Here is a 21,012-nt window from a genome sequence, read left to right as displayed (position 1 = left end):
TCTCACCTGTTTTCCTTTCTAACCCACAATCAAGTCCACATTTAATTTCAGCATGGTGAGACCACATATCAGTGCATCTGACTCACTTTTCTAGATTCAGCTAGCCTGCTCCATTCCTTCTTCTGGACTGTGTGAGGTGATTACTTTGCTGGACAGTCTTTTCATGCTTTCTATCACACTCTGCCTCTGCCATGTAGACACTGCGAACTATGTTATGTATGGCATCTGACTTCATAGGGCATCTCTCAGAAAGGTGTTGAGTCATGAGAAGAAGGTCGTTTACATCCTCCACAGTGGTGTGAAACACCTGCCAGTGATGAGCCTTTCAATTCATAAGGCCTTGCTACTTCAAGTTGCTCCATGGACTAGCATCATGGCATCAAATGGAAGATTGGGAATGAGGCTCTTAGGCCTCACCTCAATTCTCCTGAATCTGAAAAGTTGTACCATTTGTCAGAAGCACTGGGCTAAGGTACCAGACCACCTGGCCTGACACACAGTCAGCAATTCATGTTCGAATTGTAGGAGGAAGCTCCAAGGAAGGCAGTGGTTGCAATGAATGGACCCTGGTGCTGGAGCCAAGCGATGCTATCTTGGGTTCTAGTTGTACATCTTACAAGCTATGCTGCTCTGCCCTGGGCACTTTACCCCCTTCTCTGATCCTCGTTTGTAAAGTGGGGATACGATCACTTGGCCAGCCCTCAGGACAGCTGTAAGGATCAGTGATCATATAAATCGAGGTAGCTTGACTTGGCCAGTTCAGTTCAGTCACTCAGTCATGTCTAACTCTTTGCAACCCCGTGGACTGCAGTGAGCCAGGCTTCCCTGTCCAACACCAACTCCCAGAACTCACTCAAACTCGTGTCCTGACTTGACTTACAGGTGTGTTATGACCACCACCTATAAAAGGCAGACAACTGAGGTTATTTGCCCCTTCCCTAGAGTTAGCTAACTCTGGTTACCCAAATTCAAGCCCGAAGAGGAGTTTTAGCAGATCTACACTAGATCATGGGATTCCCAGGTGGTGCGAGTGGTAAAGAAACTGCCTGCCAATGCAGAAGACATAAGAGATGTGGATTCAATCCCTGGGTCAGGAAGATCCCCTGAAGGAGGCAGACAACCCACTCCAGTATTCTTGCCTGGAGAATCCCACAGACAAAGGAGCCTGGCAGGCTGCAGTCCATGGGGTCACAAAGAGTCAAACATGACTGAAGCAACTTGGCAGGCACGCATGCTAGATCATACCATTTTTCTCTGTATAGATACGAAATCCAAGGCATTTCCTCTGAAACAATTCTTTAAAAAGCTTTCCCTATAAGGCTAACATTTTAGGGTCTATTTAGAATTACAAAAGGCTTTTTCTCTCCCATTTAAGACTGTCGGCTGAGTGGTCTTTCATAATGTAATAGCAAGACTTCAAGTCCAGAGGACAGAAGGGCAGGCCTGTGACGAGCAGCCTGGGTTCTCCTGTATCCCCGACCCACAGGAACCATGGTGTGGCCACAGGGACTCAAACCACAGTTTGGTGAGGAGCCCCTGAGAACCCACAGCTGCCTGGGAGGTACAACCTCTGGAATTGAGTGTTCAGTTCTAGGGCCATGGGGAGATTCCATGTTGCACAAGGTTCCTCTTATGAGATGTCAGTTCCACCCAGGCTCTGGGAATCTTTCCACTCACCTCAGAGTAACCTGGTCCTCTAAAACCTGCCCTACCAAAAAGCTTCATCCAGCGTTCAGGAGCCCAGGTCAAGGTGAGACTGCAAGGCTGCCAGTTCCAGGATGCCTGACCCCTGAGAAGGTCTCAGAAAACTTTAAGCTTGGGTTTGAGTATAGGTCTCCAGGGCCCTGTGGCTGGAGGGCCTCATGTGTGTGTATGTGTGTGTGTGTGTGTGTGTATAACTGATTCACTTTTCTGTATAGGAGAAATTAAATACAACATGTAAATCAACTATATTTCAGTAAAGTTTTAAAAAAAGAAAAGATTCAGCAGCTCATAGCTAATGGATAGGATTCTGGATTTCCCATTCTCTAGCCATCGATCAGCACACCTCATGAAAAAAAAGAGACAGGTAGGAGACTTGCCAGGTTGCATGGCCACTCTCTAGAGGATACTGTTTCATGGTTCAGAACTTAAAGATGTCACTTCCTATTTTTCTTTAACTTCATTTTAATAGGAGCATTAGAATCTATGGTATGCTATTAATCTTAGTATATATTTTTGGTGATGTTCATTTATCAAATAGTCCCAATGTCTATTTCTAGGGTTGGAGATGGATTGTACAAATGTGAGGAAAATGACCGTCTCTTTATGGTTTTATGTCCTCCATTAACAAATGGGACATCTCTAGCCATGCTGATAAACCTTTTAGCTATATGACCATATTTTCTATGTATTCATTTAGTACGAATGATACAAATGATCATACATTACTTTCATCTTTTATTGAATAAACTATTTCTAATAATTTAAAACATATTCATGCATTCTTTTTTGAGTATTTAGAATGAATGGGCTGGGATGACAGATGAATCAAGCAGTGTCCTCAAATTTCTGCTGGCTCAATAACAGCTTTCAAGTTATTTTCAAACATGGGGGAATAGGGAACATGTTTTGAAATTCCTACCCTGTACCAATATAAAGCACATGATGTAAAAGAATCTGCTCATCACGTAAGATGCCACCTGTTTTCAACCTACAGATAAGGTAATAAGAGAATTAATATAATCAGGCTGCAGCCCCCTTGAACTCGATTATGAGCCCTCTGTGTTAGTCACCAATGGGGTATGACTCATGCCCCACCTTTCTGGTAAGTATTGTTGCATGAATGGACCTGTGAGATAAGAGGCCATTTCTATGCAAACATAGAAGACCTAGTCTCTCTTCTGCTGTTGTGTTCATTTCCCCAGCTATGAAGTAGGGCCAGATTTGTAAGGCAGTGGGTTATGAAAGATCTTTGGTAAATGTCACAGTCAGGAGTCACCCATCAACCCTGCACAACTAGATCCAGAGAAGTCATGTCTCCCTAGTTGCACAGGTCAGTAGGTACAGACAGCATAGTACCTTTCAGAGATCACCAACACTGCTCACCTGAGCAGATGAGAAAATTCCTGAGCCCAACTCTCTGGAATTAGCAAGAATTCTCAAGACTCCAGAAGGAATCACTTTGCAATCAAGGTCCTTTTAGGGGTCATAGATGTCCCTGTCTAGAGATGGTTGTCCCAGTCTGGCCACCACTCCTGGGCTTGACCAAGCCTCTGCCTCCTTTCTTTTGTCACTGTTGCTCAGTCGCTCAGTCGTGTCCGACTCTTTGCGACCCCAAGGACAGCAGTACACCAGGCTTCCCTGTCCTTCACTATCTCCCAGAGTTTGCTCAAACTCATGTCCATTGAGTTGGTGATGCCATCCAACCATCTCATCCTCTGTCACCTCCACTCCTTCCCTCCCCACAAAAGGTAAGAAAGAGCGGGGATGCACATCCATGCTTATCTGGGACTCCAAGTGCCTGCTGGTACCTGCTTTCCCCTGTCATTAGATAGAAAAGGTTGTCTCCCTCTGGATCCAAACTCTAAATCACCATCTTCTAACACCTTCCCACCATCAACCAGGACTACACCTGTTGATTGAGACACCTGCCTCTTCTTCACCATCTTGGGGGCAGGTTTGGGGTTTCCTCGGAGGGTACTCCAGGAGAGATGTGTTACTGTACCCAGAGGGCATGGGTCAGGGCAGTGATGCAGAAAAAAGGCAGCATGGACCTTCTCCCCGGTGATTGCAAACTGAGCTTCCAGCTTGTCTGAAAAGGCCTCATCTGAGCAGTCCTGCAGTCTTTTTTCTTTTGGCCATGCCACATGTGGGATCTTACTTCCCCGACCAGGGATTGAACCCATATACCCTGCACTGGAAGTGCAGAGTCTTAACCACAGGACTGCCAGGGAAGTCCCTGTCTTGCAGTCCTGATGTTGAAGAAGAAGGCACTTCTTTCTCTCGGTTAGTAGGAAGAAGAAAGAATGAGGCCTCTCCATTCCCTCAGGAGAATTAAGGATCTCCATCAGCATCTTCTTAGATGACCCCACACATAACTTCCCTGGGGCCACTTCTAGTCTGGAAACAGGCGGATAGTTCAAGCCCTTGAACAAATATACCTCTTACCTGGTGATTCAATATAGGCAACTGGATTCAGGTCTTGCCAGTCAAAAGGATATACCAGTGCAAGGCAGGTGCAGAGGCAGAAAAGCGCATGCAATTTGGACGGTAACATCTCCGAAGCTGAGCTGCCGTTTCAGCTTAACCTTCTTTAAGGCAAAGAATGACATGGAAAAACAGACATGCAATAAATAGGACTTAAATAGGCTGACCGATCAGTGAGATTAAGGGACTAGTAACATGATTCCATGGGTTATGAAGGGAGAAGACGTTTGGAAAAAAATGGCACATGCATTTTCTATGATAGGTTTTGGGGAGGCACTAGGGTGTTAGGGGTCTTGGTCATGCTGGATTGCAGAGCCCAGAAATAACATTTTTAGGCTGGAATATTAGGTTGTTGGCCACTAGTTTCCTAATTTGTAGCGGTCTAGTCGGGTTATAAAGAAGAGCATCCAACTGTAATAATTATAACAATCACATATCATAATCATACACATGGGCTTGTCAAGCACATAGTAAATCCTCAGTGTTTTGGCTAATGTTTCCCCATATTTGTAAAAACAGCAGCTGGGGTTTTTTGTGGTGCTGATGATGTTATATTTGGGTAGAATCTCTATTAATTCTGCTCCACTGAGAGTCTCAAGGGGTAGATTGTACTTGCTGTTCCAAGTGTCTAACAGGGGACCTAGCAGGCAGCCAGGGTGGAACAAATGTCAGTGGAACCGGTAAATAAAGTCTGACTCATGGTAATAATAAATTATATTACAGTGAGACTCTTTGCTAACATCTTATCAGCAAAAAACTATCTTGGATCTGTGCCTCATCTGTCCTCTTGTACACTTTCCCCCTCAGCTTTTCAGGGTGATGGAAATGGTCCAAGCCACCACCATCTATCTCCTTCTTGAATTTTGCAGTAACTTCTAACTGGTTTCCCGCAAAGCCTATGGTCAATTCCCAATATAGCAGCTGGAGTGACAATGCCATTCCTCTTGCTCAAAGCCCCCAGATGACTTCATATTACACAGAGCACAAGCCACAGGCCTTAAAGTAACATTAAAGGCTCTACAGCATGTACCCAACAGACTCCAGATCTGACCCCCGCCCCCAGCCCCTCCTGTACACTCACTCACATACCTGCTGCAGCCACACACCTCCTTTGCCACCCAGCAAACATTCCAGGCATCCAGGCACCCCTACTCCTCCTTGGGATCTGAACCTGTGTCCCTCTTCCAGGAAGGCTCTTTGCTCTGATACCCAAATAACTGGCTCCCTCACTCCTAGGTTTTGACTTCCATGTTACCCTCTCAATGAGATCTTCCCAGTTGACTACACAAAGCCATTACCAACCATCACCAAAGTTTCCCTGGGCCAGGAAAGGATGTGATCTCTGACCTGGTTCCTCCAGGGTGCAAAAGGAGAAGACATCTCCCAGCTCAGCGAGCAGAGCTCACCCATCTGGGCACAGTCAGGAGGCGGAGCCACTGGCAGCACAGAAGGCTGGATCCTCTTTGCCCAGCACATTCAGGCCATGCCTCCATCGGGGTATTATCTGCCCTCTACTGCAATGCTCTGTTGTACAATGTGCAGAATTGCTTACCCCAGTAACCTGTGAGCTTCTCCAAAGCAGGAATTGGTCCCATTTGTCTTTCTATTATTGGTTCTTAACGAAGGGCCCAGGCTATAGTAAGCACTCCTAAATGCTTACTGAAGGAGGATGAAAGATACTGTCTTCCTTTTGGTTTGGGCCATCAGAAAACTGAGAAACCCATTCACCAACGTTTCAGCTCTAGGTTCCCAATACAAAGTGGGTGGGGCCTGGCCTCTTGGATTTTAGTGCCTGCATCCCAACTGCCTGGGTCTGAATCAAGTATGGTTTGCATGTAACTTCTCTGTTATTTGCTCTAAGGTTTCACCCCCTCCCCACCCTTAAGTATTATTATTAGCCATCTCCTCCCTTAAACACAGAAGTTACATCACAAACCATTCAGTTAGAACCATCTCTGTTCTAGGAATGCTACTTTTTCTTAGAATTTAAAATAAAAATGGGACAACTATTCTCTTGTAAAACATTTTTTTCTCTAACTGTAAGGAAGCAGAAGTCAGTCCTCTCTCAGGAGGTTTAACAGGCAATTCTGGATGAGAAGTCCTTCTGAAACTGAATCACTGATGCTGTGGCCAAGGCCAACTAAGTAACAAAAAATATTTTGATATTTATTTTGCATCAGTTTTACATTTTATAAAAAGCTGAATCAGAGCTACTTGGACCAGGAAGGAGACTTGATGAGGATTAGATTCTTGAAGAGTGAACAAACACTCCTGATTAAAGTGTCCTAGGTGTCTGAGAAGAGACTTGGGGTTGGTTTTCTTGCATCTCCCCTTGTTAATTTTGGTTTTGATTGGCTTTAATATTAGGCAGAAACTCTTAAAGATAAAGAAATGTTTTGATTGCAGCTCAGGTCTCCTGAATCCAAATCTTGATTATTGGTTTGGTTAAGAAATAAAAAGAAGGTGATATGAGGCATAACTAATTATCTTTTACTTAGCATCTACTGTAGGCCAACACTAGATAGCTGGGTAATTTACATAACGTCTAGTCCTCACAATAAGAAGTAGAGTTAGGTGGGTATTGTTACCTCCGATTTACAGATAAAACACAGAGGCTTGCATTTGCAGCAACATGGATGGACCTAGAGATGATCATATTAAGCAAAGTAAATCATAAAGAGAAAGATAAATATCATATGCTATCACTTATATGTGGAATCCAAAATACGACACAAATGAACTTATCCATGAAAGAGAAACAGGCTCACAAGCATACAGAATAGACATGTGGTTGCCAAGCAGGGTGGGAGAGGGAAGGATTAGGAGTCTAGGCTTAGCAGCTGCAAACTTCCATATACAGGATGGATAAACAACAAGGTCCTACTGTATAGCCCAGGGAACTATATCCAATAACCCATAAGGGAAAAGAATACAAAAAAGAATATATAATTGGATCACTTTGCTGTATAACAGGAATCAACACAACATTGTCAATGAGCTATAAAATTTAAAAATAAAAACAAACAAAACCCACTGAGGCTTGGAGAGATTGGCTTACTCTCGTACTGACTAGTAGGTTTCGCTACCAAGTCCCGCCCTCTGAGGCATGTGAGAAAAAAATAATCAGTATATAGGCTCTACTTTTTACTTGAACATGCGCATTTATACATAAATAGAAAAAATAAAAGTCTAGATGAATATAAAGCCAGAATATTCTCAATGGTTACATTTAAGGGGCAAGATTACAGGTGATTTTCGTTTTCCTTTTTCACATGTGCTTTTCTAATCTGTCAACAGTGAACAAGCATAACTTGAGTAGGAAAAAAAAAGGAAACAAAACCCTAGCTCTTTCCTTGAGCAACTAAATCTAAATCGATGGCTTCCTGCCAGAAATAAGCTACACTCTTAGATATGCTGGGCTTCCCGGTGGCTCAGACAGTAAAGAATCCGGGTTTAATCTCTGGGTTGGGAAGATCCCCTGGAGAAGGAATGGCAACCCATTCCAGTATTCTTGCCTGGAGAATTCCATGGACAGAGGAGCCTGGCAGGCTTACAGTCCATGGGGTCACAAAGATTCAGACATGACTGAGCGACTAACACTTCCACTTAGATATTTTAGGTCCAATTTAGGGATAACGTTAGATTGGAGACTTTGCTTTAGAGCACTAATTTTAGGAGAAAGGTATGCTTTAGTTTCAGTTTCAAAAACTGGAGTAGGTTTTTCAAAATTTCAAATTAGGACCCATGAGCCAGTCATTGTACTAGGCTTTTCAGGGAGTCCCAGTCTGTGGAATATAAGCGTGTTTTCCTGCATGGGTACGGAGTGGGGATGAAGTGTAGGATGACAAACAAAAGAGAAACATGCTTCAGAGAGTGCCCTGTTAAAAAAAAATAGGGACTTCCCTGGTGGCCCAGCAGTTAAGAATCCATCTTCCATCGCAGGGGACTCGGGTTTGATCCCTGGTCACAGGACTAAGATCCCACATGTTGCGGAGCAACTAAGCCTGCATGCCACAACTAGGGAGACCACACATTGCAACAAAGAGCCAAAAAAAAAAAAAAAAAAAAGCGTGTCCAGTTTTGGACTTCCCCAGTGGTTCAGTGATTAAGCCTCTGGGCCTCCCCTGCAGGGGACGCAGTAGGTACAATCCCTGGTCAGGGAACTAAGATCCCATCCCACATGCCTCACTGAACAGAGAAAAATGTAAAATGTCTAAAAATTTTACAAAGTGTGCCCAGTTTTGTGATCTAGATGAAGATGGAGGTAATCTACTCTGGTTCAGGTGAAGTTAGGAGACACTAATTAGTCCAGTTCTGTTGTTTTATAAACAAAGAAACTGAGGCCCAGAGAGGGGAAGCAACTTGCAGGAACAACACAGTAAATTAGTGGCCACTTTAAGATCAGAAGATCTCATTCCCTGATCGCCCAGTCATCAGATTTGCAGCAGCAGTGAGCCCTCCCCAGTAGGTGAGGAGTGAAGAATGTGGATCCTGTGGAGGTCTGGACAGGAAATTCCCCTGGGCAATGGGAAGGGCCTGAGTTTGCAATGGGAAGGATCAACTCCAGGCCAATCATTGGGTATCCAGAACCTAAATCGCCTAATCATTGAAATGAAAGAAACAACCTTATTTTGTAGAGTTGATGAGGTGAGAAAATGCCAACCATCAAGCCAGCAGAATGCCCTTTTCTCTTCTTCCCCAGAAACAAGATTAGCTCCACTGGAAGCAAAGTAGATTAGATTCTCGAGATTACCTTCTAAGAAAGACCCCAGTGATCCGAAAGCGGGTAACTGTGTCCTGCCAAGCTGTCAACACAGCATCAGTGCTGCAGGCTCTGGCCCCAGCAGGTTTCTCACCCTCTGCCTCACTGACACTTGTGTGTGCATGTGCGCATGCTCAGTCGCTTCAGTCGTGTCCAACTCTTTGCAACCCTATAGACTATAGCCGGCCAGGCTCTTCAGTACATGGGATTCTCCAGGCAAGAATACTGGAGTGGGTTGCCATGCCCTCCTCCAGGGGATCTTCCGGACCCAGGGATCGAACTCACATTTCCTGACTTGCAGGCAGATTCTTTATCGCTGAGCCACCGGGAAGCCCATCATTGACACTTGGGACCAGGTAATTCCTGGGAATGAGGTCTGTTCTGTGTATCGTAGGATGTTTAGCAGCATCCCTGACCTCTACTCACCAGATGCCAGTGGTAGCGCCCCCTCCCTTTACTTGTGACAAGCAAAAATGTCTCCAAACATTGCCAAGTGACTTCTGCGGCAGGGAGGAACTGCCTCCAGTTGAGAACCCTGGGCTACATAATGGGCAAGCGGGCACAGGCATGGGTCTGTCTTACCTAGGAGATGAGACAAAACCATACACTTAGAAACAGTGTGGAAAACCATCTGCGTGTGTGTGTGTATGTGTGTGTGCGTGTGCTCAGTCATGTCTGACTCTTTGTGACCCCATAGACTGTAGCCCACCAGGCTCCTCTGTCCATGTAATTCTATAGGCAAGAATACTGGAGTGGGTAGCTATTCCCTTCTCCAGAGGATCTTTCTGACCCAGAAATTGAACCCGGCTCTCCAGCACTGCAGGCAGATTCTTTACCGTCCGAGCTACCAGGGAAGCCATCTACTTTAAGACAAATAACTATAACTCTGAACCCTCTTGCTAAGCAGGCAGGTGTATCTAAGTATTCAGTGTATGTGCTGGTTTAGATTTACAAAGATACGTGAATTCTTCATCAGTGAATTCCATATGTGATATGTATGCATCACTGCATTTGCTTTTCATCTTATTCTCCAATTAATCTAGTTGGGGATCTTCCCATGATGCCCTTGCCTAGAAGCCCCACCCCTTCCCACAATGCCCACAGGACTGTGTGTTCACCTCTGACAGTGCTGACTTAACCACAACAGCCTATCCACCAGACCACCCATTCAACCATCCACCCATTCAAACATCTACAGAGCACCACGTGCTGAGTACTAAGCAACCATAAGCACATGAAACCCCATGTACGGGTTCTTGTCCATTTTCCCCCAAATGGAATGAAGCTGCTCCCACTAAAGTCCAGTACCCTTCATCTTTTTAAATTTCTCATAGTTCTATGTACTTGGTGGGGGAGGTCCTTAACAATGTTCCTCTGGTTTCTGATTCACTTCTCTAGCTTTCTTTCTTAAAGTAAGCTGTTTTATTCTTTTCTGTGATTTTATTATAAGAAGCCACCCATCTTCTGTGGAGGTATCACACAATTTAGGTAAATATGACCCAACGCTTCCCATGTTGCTAAAAGGAAAACAGCGCTTCTTGCTTTTCCAAACAAAGAACTACTGTAATTCTCTAAGTCACTGGTTTGCTGGGACACTGGCTTCTTTTATCTTCTGAGACCTTTGGGAGGATGACCGTAAGGCTCTCCTATCTGAACACAGAGGAATCATTCATAAGAAGTCTTTCATTTCTCCCAGTCCTCTTTTCACAGAAAAGTGCCTTTTTCTCAACTGTGGGATACAGCTTAGCTAGAAATGTATTTACATGGACTAACTAGGACCCTGAAAAGTCTAATATTGACTTTGGACATTCACAACAGGGAATCCAAAGTGACACACAGTCTTCACAATCACAATGTATGAAAATCCACTACCACCACATCAGCCAATATAATCTTTCCTTTGAGAAAGATGTAACTGGACAGACAGCAATAACTAGTAAACAAAAAGCTGGGAACCCAGGACTTATTTATTCCTTAACAGTGTCAAATTTACCAAAGCAAAACCAGTGATTCTAATGGGGGTATAAAAGGCATCCTGATTATTGGATGGTAATCTGGCAAGACTTCCAACTGTCCATATCCTTTGATCTTTTCACTACTTTTCTGAGATAGGCACAGCACACAAATCTTATACACAGGTAAGTAAAATCCTAACAATGGTATACCCCTTCATTTATTCTAACTCTAGAAGAATCAACACATGGAAACCCTACAGATGTCAAACAGTAAAGGAATACCATAAATGGGATTACATTCAGTTATTTTTCTATAAGTGACATTTTAAGCAACTATATCCTTGTTTAATGAAGAAAAATATTTACTCCATTCTGAAACAGGCTAAAGGCAGCTTGAACATCAGACTACAGCAGCAATTCTCAACCAGGGCAACTTTATTCCCCAGGGGACATTTGGCAATGTCTGCAGATGTTCAAGCTGGTTTTAGAAAAGGCAGAGGAACCAGAGATCGAATTGCCAACATCCTCTGGATCATCAAAAAAGCAATAGAGTTCCAGAAAAACATCTATTTATGCTTTATTGACTATGCCAAAGCCTTTGACTGTGTGGATTACAATAAACTGTGGAAAATTCTGAAAGAGATGGGAATATCAGACCACCTGACCTGCCTCTTGAGAAACCTATATGCAGGTCAGGAAGCAACAGTTAGAACAGGACATGGAACAACAGACTGGTTCCAAATAGGAAAAGGAGTCCATCAAGGCTGTATATTGTCACCTTGTTTATTTAACTTATATGCAGAGTACATCATGAGAAATGCTGGGCTGGAGGAAGTACAAGCTGGAATCAAGATTGCCGGGAGAAATATTAGCAACCTCAGATATGCAGATGACACCACCCTTATGGCAGAAAGTGAAGAGGAACTAAAGAGCCTCTTGATGAAAGTGAAAGAGGAAGGTGAAAAGGTTGGCTTAAAGCTCAACATTCAGAAAACTAAGATCATGGCATCTGGTCCCATCACTTCATGGGAAATAGATGGGGAAACAGTGGAAACAGTGTCAGACTTTATTTTGGGGGGCTCCAAAATCACTGCAGATGGTGAATGCAGCCATGAAATTAAAAGACTCTTACTCCTTGGAAGGAAATTATGACCAACCTAGATAGCATATTCAAAAGCAGAGACATCACTTTGCCAACAAAGGTCCGACTAGTTAAGGCTATGGTTTTTCCAGTGGCCATGTATGGATGTGAGAGTTGGACTGTGAAGAAAGCTGAGTGCCAAAGAATTGATGCTTTTGAACTGCGGTGCTGGAGAAGACTCTTGAGAGTCCCATGGACTGCAAGGAGATCCAACCAGTCCATTCTGAAGGAGATCAGCCCTGGGATTTCTTTGGAAGGAATGATGCTAAAGCTGAAACTCCAGTACTTTGGCCACCTCATGCGAAGAGTTGACTCACTGGAAAAGACTCAGAAGCTGGGAGGGATTGGGGGCAGGCGGAGAAGGGGACGACAGAGGATGAGATGGCTGGATGGCATCACTGACTCGATGGACGTGAGTCTGAGTGAACTCCGGGAGTTGGTGATGGACAGGGAGGCCTGGCATGCTGTGATTCATGGGGTCGAAAAGAGTCAGACACAACTGAGCGACTGAACTGAACTGAACCTATGCTAATGCTATGCTAAGTCACTTCAGTCGTGTCCGACTCTGTGTGACCCCATAGATGGCAGCCACCAGGCTCCCCCATCCCTGGGATTCTCTAGGCAAGAACACTGGAGTGGGTTGCCATTTCCTTCTCCAGTGCATGAAAGTGAAAAGTGAAAGCGAAGTCACTCAGTCGTGTCTGACTCTTAGCGACCCCATGGACTGCAGCCTACCAGGCCCCTCCATCCATGGGATTTTCCAGGCAAGAGTACTGGAGTGGGGTGCCATTGCCTTCTCCGCTGGAAACATTTTTGGTTGTCACAACTGAGAGGTGATTATTACTGGCATCTGGAGGGCAGAGACCAGGAATGATGCTAAACATCTTACAATACACAGGACAGACCCACAACACAGACATTTATAGCTCAAAATGCAAACAATGCTGAGATAGAGAGACCTTGGTATAAAAGGATACGGGTGAAACCGTATTCTTTAATAATAAACCATATTCTTTAATAATAAAGAATATTTATTCTATTCTGAAACAGGCTATAGGCAGGTAGATGCCTGGTAAATACAAGGAAGAACTTTTAACATAATCAAGTAATATATGATGTATTCCTTATAATGTAGAGAGAGCTCACTATCATATAAAGGATTCTAACGGAGCTAACTGGTCCTATACTGGGATGCTGAAAAAGGTAGAGGTCCTTGGGTGTAGTTGGACTCTGAGTTTTCACCTTTAGTAAAGATATGCTGCTGCTGCTGCTAAGTCACTTCAGTCATGTCCGACTCTGTGCGAACCCATAGATGGCAGCCCACAAGGCCCCGCCGTCCCTGGGATTCTCCAGGCAAGATCACTGGAGTGGGTTGCCATTTCCTCCTCCAATGCATGAAAGTGAAAAGTGAAAGTGAAGTCGCTCAGTTGTGTCCAACTCTTAGCGACCCCATGGACTGCAGCCTACCAGGCTCCTCCGTCCATGGGATTTTCCAGGCAAGAATACTGGAGTGGGATGCCATTGCCTTCTCCTAGTAAAGATATATGATTCCATTGAAAAGTGTCAGCAAACATTTCCTGCTGCTGCTAAGTTGCTTCAGTCGTGTCCGACTCTGTGCGACCCCATAGACGGCAGCCTGCCAGGCTCCGCCATCCCTAGGATTCTCCAGGCAAGAACACTGGAGTGGGTTGCCATTTCCTTCTCCAATGCATGAAAGGGAAAGATGAAAGTGAAGTCGCTCAGTCATGTCCGACTCTTCACGACCCCATGGACTGCAGCCTACCAGGCTCCTCCGTCCATGGGATTTTCCAAGCAAGAGTACTTATTATTATTGAAACTAGGAAAGAGAAAACACAATACCTGCTCTACTAATTTGTTTTATTTCTACCATATTAGCTAATAGGATCAAAACTTAATATGGACATTATCCCAAATGTGCAATATGCAAGTGACTTCTGCAGAAAAGTCTAAAGCCTCTTATCTTGGGCACAAGCTGATACAGTTCTTGTGCAATCATTTCACAACCTAAGAAAAGAGATATGGCCAAAAAAAAAAGAAGCAGCAGTTCCCTATTATGGAACCAATTTCGTGATTCTACTCATATTTAGAACACTGGAGCTCATTTGCCTCCACTTTGCAAATATCATATGTTTGCTGCCATCTGTGGTTTTCAAATCACAGTTAAGTTATCTAAGATCTCTGGGCCATTTGCAGCCATATTGGAAGCATTCTGGTACTTTCTGTGACAGTTAAACCACATCTCATTGAACTAGTAGAGCTTTAAAGGCTTTGACAAATGAAAGTTTACTTAAAGGGACAATAACCCAACAATAACCAGACAGATGAGGGAACAAGGCAACAAGTCACATGAGGAGCTGTTGAAGGAAACAGGGATGTTTACGCTGGGGGAAACCCAGATGGCACATGACAGCCACAGTTCCATGGAAAAGGGATGAGTCCTGCGTGGACCCAGACTGTAGAACTCTGTTAGCTGGAGCTCTTGGACAAGTACCACATTCTCTCTATCACAGGAGCAGTTTAAGTGCACATCTGCGGAACACCATCAAGCATACTGGAGAAGGAATTCCTGCATTTGGATAAGGGTGAATGTGAATTGGACAGGCCAGACTAGATAACCCTAACCCTAGGGCTCCCAGTTAGGTAACTTAAGTGAGCTCAACAGACCCTGTGTAATAGAAAAACTAGTGGTGGGAGCTGCGGTAGATGGGGCCAGCTGAAAGGGTCCAGGTGTATCCCAGTTGGTTGCTGTCATGTGGGAATGAGCTCTTCAAGTTACCAGATCTTCATTTTTTTTTTTTTCAATTAAAGCCAGAAAACCATGCTACTGCTAAGTCACTTCAGTCGTGTCTGACTCTGTGAGACCCCATAGACGGCAGCCCGCCAGGCTCCCCCATCCCTGAGATTCTCCAGGCAAGAACACTGGAGTGGGTTGCCATTTCCTTCTCCAGTGCATGAAAATGAAAAGTGAAAGTGAAGTTGCTCAGTCGTGTCCGACCCTCAGCGACCCCATGGACTGCAGCCTTCCAGGTTCCTCTGTCCATGGGATTTTCCAGGCAGGAGTACTGGAGTGGGGTGCCATTGTATGTAAAACCTATTAATTTTTAAAGAAGAGCACCTAATCCAATATTTCAAAGCATTATATAAGTTAAACAGAAAATGCTGTGGCCTCTGGGAGAAACTGTAATGTCTTCCTTAAAGATGCCCTAACCACCCTCAACCCTAAGGGACTCTGATAGTAAATAAGGCAAGAGAGAAAGCGTACAGATTCTAGAATTACGGTCACATCTTGTCTGCAATTTGAATCACCAGTCTGACCACTTCAAGGTGATATTCAGATGAGCCAACCAATCAATAATTAATAAGGTCTGGCAAGGGGAAGCTAACTGGGGAACCACTAAGTCACTGAGAACTGCATTGCACAAGATGTAAATGAGGAAAGGCTTCTATTTCCCTCTAATAGACACCTTTTCCTCTAGTACGCTGCATGTCAAAATGAGGCAGGGAAGAGAAACAGATTTTCTCAGCTGTCTGGCTGCTGAGAAGGTCAGGCCTACTGTAGCCGGTAAACAACTTTGAAACTCTTGCCTGGCCCCCAGAAACTGTGATCAACTAGGGAAAATTCAAGAGTTTCCTCTGAGAGAGGACGCTTCGCTAAGGGAAATAATCCTATTCAGCCCTGGTTCCCAGCCCCCTCCAGAAATTCTGCTGGCATGTATAGGTTTTCAGTTGTCAACAGATCTTTGCACACACACATATCTGTACCCAGCTATATCCAGCACAAAGACAAATCAGCTAAATTAAAAAAAAAAAAGTTTCCATGTCTAGCTTCTATTCTGAATTTTATCTGATCACATTAAAGTTTTAAAAGTAAGCTGGCTAAAATAAATAAATAAGGCAACAATACTCCAATACAAAATAATTAAATAAAAAAGTAAGCTGGCTATACAATACAGTATTTTTAACTATAGTCATCACGCTATATATGATGTCCCCAGGGCTTATATATTTTATAACTGGATGTTTGAGCCTTTTGACCATCATTGCTCATTCCTGAATTTTAGTTTATACCGAATATCAGTTTAATAAACTACCTTTTATCCCACATTAAAATTTTTGATGCAATATGTTTAAAAAGCAAACTGGCTATTATGTTAGCATTAATTTCCCTGCCTTCTATGATGGCATGTTTCATTAGTAATTCTTGATTTAGGTTTTTCAACACCCTGAGCAGAGCAAAATACTTTTTTATGTTTAGTAAATTATATTTATGGAAAAGAATAAAGAAAAAGACATTGAAACTGATATAAAATGTTGGCAAATGAAGCACAAGGAATTCAAAGTAGCATAATATTAGCATATTAGAATAGTAACAAAATCTTACATTACTTCATTTTTAAATTTTTATTGGAGTACAGCTGCTTTATAATGTTGTGTTAGTTCCTGCTGTACAGCATAATGAATCAGCCATACTTATACACAGGTGTTTGTTCTTAGTCCCATCCAACTCTTTGCAACCTTCTGGGTAACCCACCAGGCTAAAGCCCACCAGGCTCCTGTCCATGGGAAGAATACTGGAGTGGGTTGCCACTTTCTCCTTCAGGTGATCTTCCTAACCCAGGGATCGAAGCCGCATCTCCTGTGTCTCCTGCACTGCAGGCAGATTTTTTACCTGCTGACCCATCAGGGAAGCCCACTTATACATATATCGTCTCCCTTTTGGACTTCCTCACCATTCAGGTCGCCACAGTGGATTGAGTAGAGACCCCTGTGCTATACAGTAGGTGCTCATTAGTTATCTATTTTATATACAGTTTCAATAGTGTATAGTGTCAACTCCAATCTCCCAATTCCTCGCACTCGCCCCCTTACCTGCTTGGTATCCATACAGCTGTTCTCTATGTCTGTGTCTCTATTTCTGCTTTGCAAATAGGACTGCTTTACTTTAAAGAACATATTCATTAGCTTATTTGTTTTTGCAAGATGAGTGGACCAGACATAGCAATGTCATCTCACTATGCAGATGGGAAATTTGCGACAGAAACATGAAGTGACTTCCCATTCTGCCCCAAAACACAGACTGCTCCCACACCCTGGTAAATCTCCATAATAAATATACCTGGAGATAGTTTCATCACCTCTCCTCTTCTCCTCCTATTACCCATCCTCCACAGAGGAACCCTTGAGAAAAATGTAAATCTACCAAGTCTTGCCTCCACTCAAGGCTACCCACTGCACTTGAAACAAAGTCCAAACTGCTTACCTCAGCCTCCCAGTCTCTGCCCGGCCTGGATTCAGCCTCATGCCTCTGCCACCCTCCTCCTCCCCTTCTGCAGACTCACTGCCCTCAGCTATGCCTGGACCAAATCAAGCTAGTTTCCAGCCCCGCGTGCCTGTGGTTCTCTCCACCAGAACTGCCTGTCCATCTTCTGGAGGCTCATCCTAAAGCCATCTCTCAGGAAAGTCTCTTTTTAAAACCCAATCAAGAAGCCCATCACACACACACACACACCCGCCAGTACTCTATTACATCATTTTTTCCCCCCATTTGCTTTAAAACATCTAGTCCTTTCCAAACTGACCTTGCTCATTCCTTGGTTCTAGAAAGTGAAGTCCATGAGAAAAGAGACCGCACTGCTATACTCACTGCGCCTGACATGTTGTTGGTGCTCAATAAAGATTTCTTGAGGTCAATGAAGGAATGAATGAAGTTTGTACTAGGAATCAACTAGCCCACTTAACTCAATTGATACCTATTTAGATAGCAGAGTTTTTCTTTCTCCTCAACTGCTATGTTTATTTTTTTTAAACTACAAGCTTATATATACTAGACTGTTAGACTGTGTCTATTAGTGTGTTATGAGTCATTCCAGTAACGTGGAGCAAAGGACAGGACTCTGAACAGGTGCTTGGCTTCATAGAGAAAGGCAGTAAGAACCCACGGCCTGTCCCTTCAAACTATAAAGCTTCCTCAAAATTCTGGAAATTCTGGTAAAAGGAAAGCCTACGTTTTCTGCCTGTTCACAACCGTTTCATAGCAGGTACTGCTGACTGTTCTTACACTTTTATGTTTTTAAACTAGTTTCCTTACTGCTGAAAATACTGACAAATGGATAGGATTAGCCTTTCTAAATAAGAAAAAGAGTTGCTTTCTTAGTGAAAGCAAAAAACAAAACAAAACAAAAAAAAAACCTAGAAATTCTGGAACAGTATGATTTTAGAGCTAAATGTTCCCCTTCAGCTTCTCTTCACTCATTACTTTGTCTTCAATGCATCACGTTTATGGAAATTTCTCAGTGTCTCAAAAAGTCTGACCTCAGTTATCAAAAGGGTCTTGAAAAAAATTTCAGGCTGATCCTCAGGATGATCCTAAATAACCTCAGGATGATCTTTGTTTTCAGGAAATATCCATTTTCTAAGATGTCAGGGTAAGGAATACAGATTCCTAACACCAGCTGGCATTCTCAGGGCTCACTCCAGTTGCCCAGGTACCTAGTTAGCTCTTTCCTTGATGCTCTACGCGGAGAGCCTCAAAGAGGGTGGTAAACTGTATCGGATCACAAAGCTAACTGGGTGATGGAACACGTGTTCCTCAGCACTAAAGTTTAAAAGGTACAGATACACAGTGGAGGAGAAATGAGCAACCAGTTGCCCAGGGCTCTGCGTGCTGGAAACTCCTCCAGATGCTGGGCAAACTCTTTCACACCTCAGCGAGAATTTCTCAGCTGTAAAAGGAGTGAAGTGAAAGTCGCTCAGTCAACTCTTAGAGATCCCATGGACTATACAGTCCATGGAATTCTCCAGGCCAGAATACTGGAGTGGATAGCCTTTCCCTTCTCCAGGGGATCCTCCCAACCCAGGGTTCCAACCCAGGTCTCCCGCATTGCCCACGAATTCTTTACCAACGGAGTCACCAGGGAAGCCCACGTATAAGGAGTGGCTGAACCAAAGTAATCACTGCCCACCTCAACTCTGCTAGTCCTTCACCCTCAATGGCTTGAGTAAGAAGGGTCCATTTCCATGAAAAGCATCATCGCCTCAGCCGTGACCGGAGTTCTTGCACAAATGGCCGAGGGTGGGGGTGACATTCATTGCAGGTATGCGACTAGTAGCAGAGAGGGCGAGAAAAGGCCAAGTCCGGGGTTCTCTCACCAGCTTCAGCAGGTCCACCAGAAAGCCCTTTGCGAGGAAATCGGAGAATGCTGGCAGCTTGCCAGTGCCTCCTGGTGGCCAGAAAGCCATCCCTTTCCCTTTCCCTTCCCCTTCCCTTGCCCCTTCCCCTTCGTACGGTCCAGGCCAATACTTAAAGCCCAGATCCCCGAGTTCGGTGTTAGCCCAAGACCACGTACTGTGGCTTCCTAACTATCAACATTCTGAAGCATTTCCAGCTCCTACTCAAAGAGACCAACCTCCCGGCTCAGCATTCTTACTGGAGTCAAAGGTAATTTTTGCAAGACTGATCTGTTAACACAAATCCGTCTAGAACCTGATCAGCCAAGTCTTTCAAGGGCGGCCACGCACCTCTCCCTCCTCCCTCCTCTCAACCTCTGCAACCTTCCCGGGAACCACAGGTCTGAATGAAAGCCTGACCTTGCCGTTTTCAGAGATAGAAAGGTCTACGAGAGGCTCCAGAGGGTGAAGGGGAAGAGAATATTCCCTGCTTTCTGGTTCCGTTGACTTTAAAAACAAAACAAGCCTCTCCCTCATTCAGGGTATGGAGCAACACTCCCCAGAGGGAGGTGTGTGTGTGTGTGTGTGTGTGTGTGTGTGTGTGTGTGTGTGTTTCTTTTGAGCACGCGGGTAACCCACGGATTAGAAAGCTTCCGGTGCTCCGGGATCCCGCGGCCGGCCGGATTCCCTCTCAGTACCAAATTCTTAGAGGTTACTTCCCGGGGGAAAAAGGTCTGGGAGAACTGAATTCAAATTCCATCACTCTCCCCGCAAGGATCCCAGCGCTGCTAGGAGGGTGGCGGGGACCGCGAGTCCAACTCCGGCTTGGGGGTGGGTGCGGGTTGAGTCCCAGTCCCCCAACCTCCAGCACCCACATCGTCCCATCCCTATCTTCCCAGCGCACCAGCCTCCCCAGCACCCCCATTTTTCCATTCACCCCATCCTCCCATCTCCCAACATCCCAGCCACCCACCCTCACCCCACCCCCAGCCCGAGGCCGCACGGGGCTCCGGCCCGCCCGGGGGTCCCTCCTCACCCGGACGCCGCGGTGAACTGCTCGCGGGAACCGGGACAAGGCTTTATGATCCCGCCTGCTGCCTGCTCGCTGCCTGCACCGCGGGCTCTGTCGCCCGCAGTCACCGCGTCACCCTGGCCGCGGGGCGCTGGGGCGGGGGGCTGCGCGCCGGCTTTGCGCACGTTCAGCTCCGGGCGGTCTGGTAGCCCCGACCCTGGCCTGCCCGGGCGCCGCAGGAGGAGGGAGAGGGAGGAGCTGTGTGACCGCCGGCCTCCCACTGATCCGGGCGCTGGGACGGGCGAGCTCCGCGCACACCACACACCCGCAGGCTTGGAGTCGGCAAGCTGAACCCCGGGTTAAACATATCCCTCTACCCACCCGCCCCCGCGAGGACCTACCCACACGTGTGGAGGGCAGGTGTTGCGTCTCCACTTCCTGTTCTCAGCCTCGATTCTGATCAGACCTTCCCCAGTTTCATTAACTCCCTGCTTTGTTTATTTCACTGAATCCCTGGCTACTTTTTCCATCTGCGATCCGCAGTGCCCCGCGTATCCCGCTTTCCGCTCGGTAGTATTACCGCATTGGAAGCCAACTCAGAAATTATATGGAAGATGCTTCGGCTTGGAAGACCTGCCCCTGAGTTAGTTTCATTTCTCCGTGTAAATACAGTGAAGGACAATCAGTAAGAGCTTTTATTAGGGGAAACGGTGTAAAAAGGAGCCATCCCAGTTCTTTGGGGTTTAACTGAAATCCCTTCCTTTAT

At 45.1% G+C, this 21,012-nt stretch overlaps 1 protein-coding gene across 10 annotated transcripts in view; it reads right to left on the bottom strand.

Moving 5' to 3' along the window:
- The window catches only part of PLA2G7 (phospholipase A2 group VII), a 36,649-nt gene extending 15,866 nt beyond the window's left edge, over nt 1-20,783 (bottom strand). The window contains exons 1-3 of one of the 10 annotated variants that reach the window (XM_055571266.1): nt 20,271-20,606; nt 19,030-19,243; nt 4,150-4,292 (exon numbers count right to left, since the gene is read on the bottom strand). In XM_055571266.1, the coding sequence (XP_055427241.1) occupies nt 4,150-4,258 (109 nt within the window). In that variant the 5' untranslated portion in view covers nt 4,259-4,292; nt 19,030-19,243; nt 20,271-20,606. Of the gene's footprint in view, nt 1-4,149; nt 4,293-9,376; nt 9,512-19,029; nt 19,244-20,270; nt 20,607-20,647 lie in introns of those variants that run through there. The other 9 variants (XM_055571256.1, XM_055571259.1, XM_055571257.1 and 6 more) reach the window with 9 other exon arrangements.
- Nucleotides 20,784-21,012: the final 229 nt, after the last annotated feature.

The sequence above is a fragment of the Bubalus kerabau genome, chromosome 3 (assembly GCF_029407905.1).
Source record: "Bubalus kerabau isolate K-KA32 ecotype Philippines breed swamp buffalo chromosome 3, PCC_UOA_SB_1v2, whole genome shotgun sequence".
In the NCBI taxonomy this organism is placed as follows: domain Eukaryota; kingdom Metazoa; phylum Chordata; class Mammalia; order Artiodactyla; family Bovidae; genus Bubalus; species Bubalus kerabau.
The sequence above is the reverse complement of the archived record's forward strand: the minus strand, read 5'-3'. Positions and strand labels throughout refer to the sequence as shown.